This window comes from Drosophila nasuta, chromosome 3, assembly GCF_023558535.2.
Source record: "Drosophila nasuta strain 15112-1781.00 chromosome 3, ASM2355853v1, whole genome shotgun sequence".
In the NCBI taxonomy this organism is placed as follows: domain Eukaryota; kingdom Metazoa; phylum Arthropoda; class Insecta; order Diptera; family Drosophilidae; genus Drosophila; species Drosophila nasuta.
Window position 1 is genome coordinate 37,695,027 of NC_083457.1, and position 10,887 is coordinate 37,705,913.

Here is a 10,887-nt window from a genome sequence, read left to right on the forward strand (position 1 = left end):
CATTGAGTGCAGTTTTTTCAATTTTTTTATCGATTTTGTTCGTTTTTTTGTGGTTTTTGTTAGTTTTAATTTAATTTATAATATATCTTTTGTTTTCTTGTTAATTTCGCTTAATGTTTTCTTTGGCGCAGTTGACTAATTCTGTGTGTGTGTGTTTTGGTTTTTTATGTTTATGTGTTTTGCTTTGTTTTTGTTTTGTTTTCTTTTTTTTTTATATATTCTTTACTTGTTACTTGTTTTTTTGCTACGGTTTTTGCTTGCTTTTTACATATATAGATATCACGAGAGTTCCTGCGAGAACTGCGTCTCCAGGGTGGGTCTAGTTCTAGTTGGATTTCTGTTGGGATTGCGTATCGGTGGTCCTGGGCTGCCATAGCCCGCCGCATACAGCTGCGGACACGAGTCTTTTATGAGTTCCTGCGTCTCTCGCAGCTGCCGCTGCACTTGGGGCGCCAATCGCTGCACACTGATGGCCGGCGGAAATTTGTATTCCGTTGGTGGCGCCGTCGACTGTCAACAAATGAAACGAAACAAAACAAACACATTTTCTTAATGGCCGTGTCTAGGGAAATGAAAATCTTACATTAGCAAATAAACAATGAGCAAAACATTAAAAGCCAGGCATCATTGCTGTCGTCGGCTAAGAAGCAATTAACGCGAAGGCATAAACAAGAGATAAAACAGAATTATAAACAGCTCGGAAACATTTAGAGAGTTGACAACAGCTATTTAAATGGTCCAAAGCACGATTTTGACATTGAACTTTAGCACAATTGAAGATGCATTTTATATTTTTTCGAGTTAATTAACAGTTTTGTCTGTTCAGCTTCCGAACCATAATAACTGTCTGACATTTATGTATATCTCTCAAGAAGCGAATGAGAGGTACATGATGATTGCAGAGAATTGGCTTTTTAAATATGTATTCACTATTATAAATGGCTTTGGATGTGGAGATAGAAAAGAGGCTGACCATTTCTTAAATAGCAATATATATTTCTAGAAATTTTTGCTCCTGTGAGTCTAAAGATGTGACTAATTTTTGTATTATTTAAAGAAAATAGAGAATTCAAATAAGTTAACGTAAACACCAACCGATCAATTTCAGTTTCGATGTATTTACATTACGTCAAATCAAACTTGTATTGTTCAAGAGTAATAAATAATGAAATTTAACCAATCATGATTCGTAGATTATATCAAGATACTGATGTTTATAGTCCAAACCATTTGAAAAAATAACGTAAGCCATTATAATGGAATTACACAGAGAAAGTTTATATGACGACTGCTTTTAAGACATCTTAATTGCATATTATACTGAAATGGCTATTCACAAGATAAATATAAACAAACAAATGACAAAATGTCTCCTATGAATATGGGCAAATAAGATTTGATAAGTGTTAAGCCTTTCATAAAATAATAAATGCGCATACGTAATGTATTACGTATACGAAGTGAGGTACATAATCTGGCCGCTTGCTTACCTGCACGGAGTGCATAACTTCGCCATAGTAAGCGCCCGTTGGGAGTGGAGGTTGTTGTTGCTGTTGCTGCTGCAGCTGTTGTTGCAGCGGCTGTTGCGATGATTGCGGCTGCAACGACTGCAACGTCTGTAGCGACTGCAATTGCGGCTGCTGCTGTTGCAGCTGCTGACTTTGGCTGTGTGGAGCGGTTTGTGATTCGTAAGATTCGGAGGCAATGGGAACAGAGGTCGCTGCTTGACCAGCAACTTGGGGGGCAGTGCTCGGAGCGCCATAGTACGCCAACTGCAATGGGGCACGTCCGGCTGTCGCGCCGGCGCCATTTAGGAAACCCGTAACGCCCGTCTGCATCAGCGGAGAATTGGCGGCAATGTACTGCACAGGAGCACTAACCGGTGGCGAGGGCACGGCACCATAGAGCAACCGCTTGGGGCTGACGCTTTGCGGTTTGGCGCCCGCCGGCAACGTTAGCAGATGTCCGCCATAGGCAGCCAATTGTTGTTGCTGTTGTTGCTGCTGCTGTTGTTGTTGCTGTTGCTGATGTTGCTGGTACATGACCAGCTGCTGTTGCTGCTGCTGTTGCAGCTGGGCAAGCTGTGCGGCTGCCGCTGCATTCGCATTGGACGTATTGACAAGATTGGCATCGAGCTGTGGCAACAGTATCAGCTGCTGTTGCTGGTAAAGATTGGCCGCTTGATGTTGCTGCTGCTGTTGTTGCTGCTGCTGTTGTAGCTGCTGCTGTTGTAGTTGCTGCTGTTGTTGTTGTTGCTGCTGCTGCTGTCGCCCCGCCAAGACGTGCTGAGGTAGATACTCTGTCGTCGTCAGCGTATTGCAGGCCGACGAAGGCTGCAGCAAATGACCAGCAACACCGCTTGCCGTCGGTCGCGTCTTCAGCGGAACTTGGACTACCTGGCGTATGGGCGTCGTCTGCAGCGATCGGCTGGCCGAGGAGCAGATGGAGGCGGTCAAGCTGGCGCTTTCCCAATGCTGAACCAGCGCATTCAGTCGTGCCTCCTCCAAGGCAATTTCCGTCTCGCTGGCCGAATCATAATCCGGTCCCTAAAAAAAAGAGTGAGAGAGTTTAATATGAATTCGAATTCGATTTACAATATATTTTCAGTGTACTCACCTCGTCGATCTTCTTGTCCAGCATGCGGAAGAAGTTCTGTTGGCTTGATGAGATTTCTCTGCAAGGTGCAGGCAGTTTTAGTTGAATGGAATAAAAGGGGGGAGGGGGAGTAGGGGACAGACAGTGGATTGGACTGACTACTTACTGGCTTTGCAGCAGCGATAGATTCTTGGCACGCAGCAGTGAGACGGCCACATCCTCCTCGGTGTCCTGTATGTCCTTATTGCTTTGTTCTTCGCTCTCGTCATGCTTCTCGCGCTCACGTTGCTGTGCCTTCTCAGCATCCTCAATGTGGCCTTCGTCCTCGTCCGTCTCCGCATCTGAATCGGCTGCAGAGAAGAAAGGGGAGAAAGTGACGAAGAAGTGAGTAAAATAGTGTGTAACAAATTGTAACTAGGCAGCAAACTTTGGCAAACAACTTGTGCAATAAAATGGCTCCAAGTGTTGTAATATGTTTCACTTTGTGCGCTGGCCCTGAAATGTCACGACGCTGACTGTTTTTTAAGGACACTTGGCGAAGTCGTAGAAAAGTCGCACACAACAATTTAGCGCAAATGTGGCTGGATAAGGAAAACAGATCGAATTTGATGATAGAGAACTTTACCATTTGGCAACGTCAGCAAATGTTATTTTTTGCAAGTCACGTTCATTGTTCATTCATTGTCGAAGTGCAATTTTTGGCGTGAATTAAATTAAAACGAGTTATGCATATTAATGCGCAACAAAAATATGAATGAAAAACTTTATAATTAATCTAGCTAGCAACAGCGATAAAGAGGAAGAAGGATGGGGGGAACGGAGACTGAGCTGACGACAAAGCTTAGGCCAACAGAATTTGGGTCGTTGATGGCACAATGGCGCCTTTGTGTATGCTACACTTTTGTTAACCCGTTTTGAACGCAGCCCAAACACACACACACACGTACACTAACACTTGCACACTCAATTCACAGGCATACATAAATAGAGGCAAGGCCCCAAAGGGGCCACACCCACTCAACTGCTACGCCCACTGCAACAACAAGTTGCCTTTTAGCAGTTAATTACACACACATACACACAGCGAAGTGAGAGAGAGAGAAAGGCAGCAACAACAACGGGAAGAAGAAGAAGAAAGGCTCTCGGGGCACTGCCAAAAGTTTGAAATGTAGGCTAGCGCAACACTTTTTGCCTTTTTTTATATATATTTTTTCGCTGCTTTGTACAATGTATATAATATGCACACACACCGCGCATATGTACACACTCATCATATTTATAGTATGCATGTTTGCAGCTTATAAGCCTACACACACACATACACAGACGTGCAAGTGTGTGTGTGGCGTCAGCATCAACGTCGTCAGGCGAATGCACGCCGTAAGCCTTTGCTGCTGACATATTAATCAATGATGTCCTCATTGTGAAAACAGGTGGCTTATACACACACACGCGCACAGCCACACACATATACGCACTCTCACACTAACACTCACTCATTTGTACCGACTGACATTCAAGTTTCACACGTACACACGCAACTGCAGGCAAATTGATGTCGTCATGCGTGTTAAGTGGTCTGTATGTATGCGTAAGGCAAACAGAGACAACACACACACACACACACACGCACAATGTCACACTGTTAGCGGTACAGTAAAGTCTCCTCTTTGCTTACCATGTCCTCCTTTCTTGCCATTTGCTTTACTCTTCGATTTCCTGGGATATAAATGTATTTTGCTCTGTCCACAGCCCATTTTCTGACTGTGCTGCTGTTGCTGCGACTGCGGCGGCGGCGACTGAGGCTGCTGCTGCTGAGACTGCGACTGCGACTGTTGTTGACGACGTTGACTGCGACGGCGACAGCACTGACGTTGCCTTTGATATTAGCGTTGCGAGTTGTTTTTGTATGTTTTCAATTTTTTATTAATTTGTTGCTCGACACGTTCTGCGTCGTCCGCTGACCGACCTGTGCATATATATGTGTTAGATATATATCTCCTTCTCGTTTACACGACTGCAACTCAATTAGCTATTTCACTCGCTGGCGTTCACCTCTCTTTTCATTTATTTACGTTTTTGTCACAAGTCTCTTTGCGTTGCCTGCGTTTTTGTCTTGTGTTTTTTATTCAATTTTCACTAATTTAACTATGTGTGTAAATTTAATTTATTTGATCTCAAGTTGTTGTTGTTGCTGTTGCCGTTGCTTTTGCTTTGTTGTGAAATCGTCTTCGTTCTTTTAATGCGACAGCAACATCAACAACAACACTGAGAGAGAGAGAATGGAACATTCCGCGTTTGCCACTTGTTCGAGAATTTAATTTGTCGACATTCGACAGCGACGTCGTCGTCGACGTCGCCGTCGTTGATTTTGTGCGTAAAACGAACGCCCGCCCACCCACAACTTCCAGTTCAAACCAAACACAAAAACTTTGAAAAGTAGCGGAAATTAACTTTTTACCTTGGAACGAACAAAACGAGCGAGCGACCCACCGTAAAGCGGACAGACAGACAGACGGAGACCCCACAAGGCAACAACACAGTGTGTGTGTCTGTGTGCTAGCCAAGAAGCTCACTGTGCTGACGCTGGCCAACCACTTGTTTCTCGCTTTGCGAGCCATAAATTCAATTTGCAGCGTCAATTTGTAAACATGCACGGCACAGGACACGACACGGCACAGAATAGCACAAGACAGCACAGGACAGGAACAGGACGTAACCGGAAAGGACACGGCACAGGGCAGGACAAACCCACAAAAGGGTTTGGCCAGGGCTGCACTACACCGTCAATTTTTCGTGCTCTCCGCTATTGTTTTGTTCTAAAGAGGCGCGCGTTTTATTGCTTTCAACACTCGCGTGATTTTTTGTTATTGTTTCTGCTGCTGCTGTGTTGTCGTTGTTGTTGCTAATTTAAACAAATAACAATAATAAGCACAACAAATAATGCACAAGAAAAACACTTGAATTATATTCAATTATTCTCACATAGAGCGCAAAGCAACGCCGCGCCGTTGTCCAAAGCAGAGCGTCAGACTCTTGCTTATAATAGACACACACACACGCATCCAAACATACAAGCTGGCAGGCGAATGAGGCAGGCAGCGAGGCGCCAAACAGCCGAACAATCGTTGAAAAGAGAGAGAGAGAGTGAGAGAGAGCGCCAGACCGAGAATGAGAGCAAGCTCCAGTAGCGCCGCCGCCGCCGCTTCTCTCTTTTTGCTGCTGCTGCGGCTGCCTTTGCTGCTTGCTCCTGTATGCGTTCAAGTGTATGGATGTGTGTTTGTGTGTGTTGAGTGCGCGCTGCGTGCGAAATTGATTTTTCTATTTATAAAAAAAAAAATCAAAATATATCTGTATTTTCGTTTGTTGCGCGGCGCTTTTTTTGTGTATTGTTTTTTTGTTTTTAGTTTTTTTTTTTAATATGGGATTTTATTTTTGTTGGCGATGCCAAAAACATAATTTATGTTTTATTTATGATTTTTTGTTTCCCATTGGCATTTTTTATTTGCCCGATTTCGACGTTTTCCTTCTGCGCGTTTTTATAGAAACTTGTTTGATTTATACGCAGCGCCACTTGGGCACACACTCGGCCTCGGCCATCAACATCATCCCATCATCCCGTGAATACATACATATGTATGTGTATTCCACACACACTCACACAGTTGTATATTCAGATTTGTGAATTCGGTTTTCTTTTTGAGATTCCGGAATATCACTTTTTTGCTGGGGCGGCGCACAAAACAACAATTGGCGTGCTGCATTTACCGCTTACTTTGTATTTACACACATTTATTTTAAAGACTAAAAGGAACTTTTTGCGCATTTATATAGTTTTCTTTGCATATTTACACACGGTTCTTTCATTTTTATGGATTTTCTGCGGAAAACTCAACTCGCCGAAAAAAGTTTTAGCTGCGACGCGACGCTTCTGTGTGGAATTTTGTATGCTGAAATTTATGCTGCCTGACACTCCTCTTTGTGTCACACAGCAGCACTTTTGTGCTTTGCTCAACTAGAGAGCGAAATACACAGAGAGAGCCCAAGACAGAGAGCGACAGAGAGAGAGAGCAACGACATTTGGATTTAGAAGAGCGGAGCGCAGCTTACATGCCAACACACGTTGGGAGAAAGCATCGCGAGAGCTTTAATGCTCGCTGCTCCACATAGGGGTGGGTTTTTGAACTGTGTGTGCGCGTGATAGTGCGGAGTGCGTAGTGGGGGGTAGAGTTTGTTTTCTTTAAAGCTTTCAGCGCCACAGGCCAGATGCCAATGGGTCGTACGCTCATTTGTTTGAATGAATGCGTATTATCGAAAGGTGAAAGTACGCTGCAGCTTAAAGCTCACGAGAAGTCCGCCCCTTTCTATGAGAGCTTTCAAACATTTCAAAGCTCATGCCAGCTTCTGAAAGTTACCGAAGGTGGTTGGAAAAGTTGAACTTTAAAAGCTTACTTACAGTTTGGTTCACAACCATTCTTATGCTTTTGGCAGACCATATTTTGTAGAGATTCGTTGGGGAGATAAAAAATATCTTGACATTGTCATGCTATGCCTCATTACTTTTCACTGTTTCAGCGTCCAGTGTGTGATGCTCTACTTCCGCCTTCGCCTCCGCCTAATGTCAAAGAACCACCCTCCCTTAGCATGCGACATGTTTGTGGATGCCATTATGTGAACTGGCCTGGCCCTGGCCTTTGGTGAATTTATTGCATAATAATGAAGTGAGAAACGTTACAAATCAAAACACTCGACAGCATCTAGATAAAGTTTTGCTGCTGGGTTTATATTTTCGGCATTCGCTCTTTTTATCATTATAATGTCGAGCATTTTTGGGGCAGAAACATTCGCAATTTTTGTGCATTTGTCAGCCGCAACGGAATTGAAACGTTTGCGCTTTTATTGCCGCGGACGTGTGTCGACTTTGCTGGGAGGGGATGGGGATGGTGTTTTTAGTTCCTGAGGGATGTAGTTGATGGTGGGAAAAAAATATGATATTGATAACGGCAACCAGGAAGTAATATACAACAAATGCGAAACAATATCGTTACATTGATCTGGCATCTTGCATAAAAACAGCCATCTCATTGTTATCCTATCGATGGACCTAAACAGGGTAGATTTAGCAGATATAATACAATTGTAAGCCCTATAAACAAACAATGTAAATATGAAATTAAATTTTGTATATTATTGAGGAATATTATGATTATTAAATTCAGAGTTTGCCTTTAGTATAATATTTTTTAGCGGTTTTATAAAGAGGTTAAAATTATTTCTAATTATTTAAGCACTGTAGACAGTTGCCAATGAGAACCATTTGATTTTTTATCATAATTCAAATTTATAAAAATCGAAATTTTGATTATATTAAAATTAGCAAATAAATTTAGTAAAGTGAATTTTTTAATTGAGAAGTAAGAACTTCAATCGTCTTTTCTATCAGATTTGAGAGAATTCTCATATGTGAGCTCTTTGTTGTTCTTAAATTATGTATCTTTAAAATATTGTTTATTTATTATAATAACAAATAATATTTCTCTTCATGTTGTACGTATAATAATAAGTGTCAACATCAATTTAAATGGATTCTGTAGAAAAATTTTTCTTAAACAAATGATTAAAAGATAATATCTTAGGAATGTGATATTTAAAATCTTAGAGATAAGCCAATATGCCAGTTCCACACAAGTGGAAATCGTTTAGGCTCATTGGCCATCCGCAAATCCAACATTTTGCTACGCTTATCGACAAAATGTTGTGGTGCTATCAAAGGGTTGTTGCATCCTCGTTGAGTTGGGAACGGGGATTTACTGTCGTTGATTGTGGCAACATATGTTTCTGTCACATTTTGTCGGCGTGCAACAGTTTGGAGCTGCTGTGTATTCCAGCAGGACACAGATTGTCGTGATGTCTCTTCAGTTGACTATAAAGCATTTAGGCAAATTTTCGCACTGCTTGTACTGACAATCCCCAAGCCCCAAATTGACAATAATTTACATAATTTTCAACGATTTTCCGTTGTCGTTACTCCGCGTTGCTTTTCCGTCACCGTATTTCCACATCCATCTCCTCTGACTGTTAACGTCAGCGTTGCTGATTGGTTTGGTCAGAAATCATCGTTCGATGTGTTGCCAGTGTTTTTGTGTAAATCTCAGCAAAACGATTGCGACTATCATGATTGTGGGCGTAACTCTGTCCGCCACGTGACCGCACGCGTTGCGTTGAATTTAACACGCGCGAAGTGGCGGCCCCAGGGACAGCGACGCTTGCCAGGATCAGGCTACTATATTGACTCTGACTACTGGCTTTGGTGCTCATTCTAACCCTGACTCTGGCTTGACTGTAATTTAAATGGGGTGCGGTTGAGGATACAATTTTTTAAACTTTTTACGTTTTGTTGTTGGTTGCTTTCGTCGTCGTCGTTACGACGTCAACGAGGACGCGTGCAGCCAATAAGTCCTGAAGTCCTTCATCACTTCCGCTTCAGTTCAGTTCCGTGATTTTGCACAAATAATGTTTTGATTGCGTGGCAGCGTGACGTGTAATTATTATCGCCACACACCATCGAGACACAACAACAAAGCGCAACACATACAGCGAGAAGGCTGAAGATGGTCCTTTGGGGGCGTGGCTGCTGATGCTGCGAAAAATTGCAAAGCAATTAAAATGATTTGCCAGCTTAAAGTAACCAGCAAAGAAAAAGAAGTTCGGCAACAAGCTCATAAATTACTTTAATTAAAACCGCACCGAAAAAGTTGCCGACGAAAAACTTCCTTAAGGACACTCACTAGAAAATCACAAATTAAAAATTGCTGCTCCTTCAGCTCCTGCTCAAAACAATTTATGCAAATTATGCACGACAAGCAGCCAAATCCTTTGGCAGACCAATGCCAGAAATTTCATTAAAAAACTGAGCCGAAAAATCTTTGATAAAAATTAAAAACTTCGCGCAGGCCGCCGTCAAGACTTTTTCCAGCTGAAGGACAATTGACAGCAAATGCTAAAGAAAATGTCAAAGACAAAAAGGAAAAAAAAAATAGAATATGAAATCGTGAAACAAGGAATTAAAACAAGCAATAATATGAAAATATTATGACATAGCTGGGGCGTGAGGCGAATAATATTTAAATATGCTCAAGCTGCTTTCATATCGCCATTTTCTGCTCTTACATTTTTTGTCGGCCATCTTTCTGGTAATTTTAATGCGTTTTTTTTTGGCCACCCATCGAGGGGGCGACCAAGTGTCCTGGCAAACTGTGTGACGCGTCCTTCTGCTCGTTCTGCTTTGCATAATTATATTCATTGAAAACTTATTTCCTTCAAGTTTGCAGCAAAAGAAATATTAAAAAAAAAAAAAATGAAAATCTGAGTGAATTGAGTTACAGTTACGAGCGAGAGCAGCAAGCAACATGCATCGATGGGGCGACTGTGGGCAACGCAACTGTTTTCACATTTAATTGCTGGGCCCCTCAGCTTGAGCTGAGCTGAGCTAAATGTCCAGCACTCCAGCTGTACAACTCCTACTCCACCTATTCCCAGCCTCAGTCGTTGTCCAAGGAAACTCGTTTCAATGGCGTGGCCCCGACCCCGTCGACTCCACTCTTCACTCTTCAATCTCAGCTCTCGACTCTTGACTCTCAACGTCAGTGGGGAAGCTGAAGATGTTGAAGCTGCGACTGCGACTGCGATTGTCGTTACTCCGACTGCTGCTGCTGCTGCTGCTGCAGAAGAAGATGAAGCAGAAAGCTGAAAAAAAAAATGTAACATGATTTAATGACATGAATTATTTATGAGTTTCCTGTCAATCAAAAACCACGTCAAAGCATTTTGATGGCGATGTCAACGCGCCACTGAGCAAAACACACGACGCTGCACATTGCTCCAGAGATGCCCAGCCCGGGATCCCATACAAACCCATACTAAATGAAAAATGTCTAAGGAATCAACAATGAAATCAAGTTTTTAAAAAAATATATAATATGCCTAAATAAATGGTTGTTGTAGTGCATGGAAATAAAGTCATTTGATAAACATCTTTAAACCTTTTTAAAATAATGTAATTCAAATAAAGTTTTAAGTAAATTTCAAGTTTGCTTTTAATATCATTACAAATATGATAAGTTCGATGAATGAATTTTGACTAAAATATATGTGTTATTTATTTTTTTGTAAAGCTTTAATTAGAACATATTACACTTATGATATCAAATTATCTATACTTTAGATTCCTATTTATTTTCTTAAATATTTGCTAATTCATTTCTTGTGTCGAGTTTAAATTTTTTTTAATAA

At 41.8% G+C, this 10,887-nt stretch overlaps 1 protein-coding gene and 1 long non-coding RNA gene across 3 annotated transcripts; both read right to left on the reverse strand.

Annotated features, from left to right (window-relative positions):
- Positions 1-233: 233 nt before the first annotated feature.
- LOC132793307 (uncharacterized) lies at positions 234-6,536 on the reverse strand. Of its 2 annotated transcripts, none has more exons than XM_060803117.1 (6): positions 6,228-6,536; positions 4,274-4,743; positions 2,762-2,945; positions 2,617-2,659; positions 1,491-2,546; positions 234-510 (listed from the first exon to the last, which is right to left on the reverse strand). In XM_060803117.1, exons 2-6 carry the CDS (start codon positions 4,350-4,352, stop codon positions 280-282), a joined length of 1,593 nt encoding a protein of 530 aa, XP_060659100.1. In that variant the 5' UTR covers positions 4,353-4,743; positions 6,228-6,536; the 3' UTR covers positions 234-279. The 2 variants fall into 2 exon arrangements, with proteins under 2 accessions (XP_060659100.1, XP_060659099.1); XM_060803116.1 differs by lacking the exon at positions 6,228-6,536 and adding an exon at positions 5,581-6,186 and having other exon boundaries at positions 2,617-2,674.
- Positions 6,537-9,343: 2,807 nt separating this feature from the next.
- Positions 9,344-10,351, reverse strand: LOC132791400 (uncharacterized). Its single transcript, XR_009632901.1, has 3 exons — positions 9,979-10,351; positions 9,766-9,912; positions 9,344-9,595 (listed from the first exon to the last, which is right to left on the reverse strand). It is a non-coding gene; the product is annotated as an uncharacterized LOC132791400 (long non-coding RNA).
- Between the last annotated feature and the right edge of the window lie 536 nt (positions 10,352-10,887).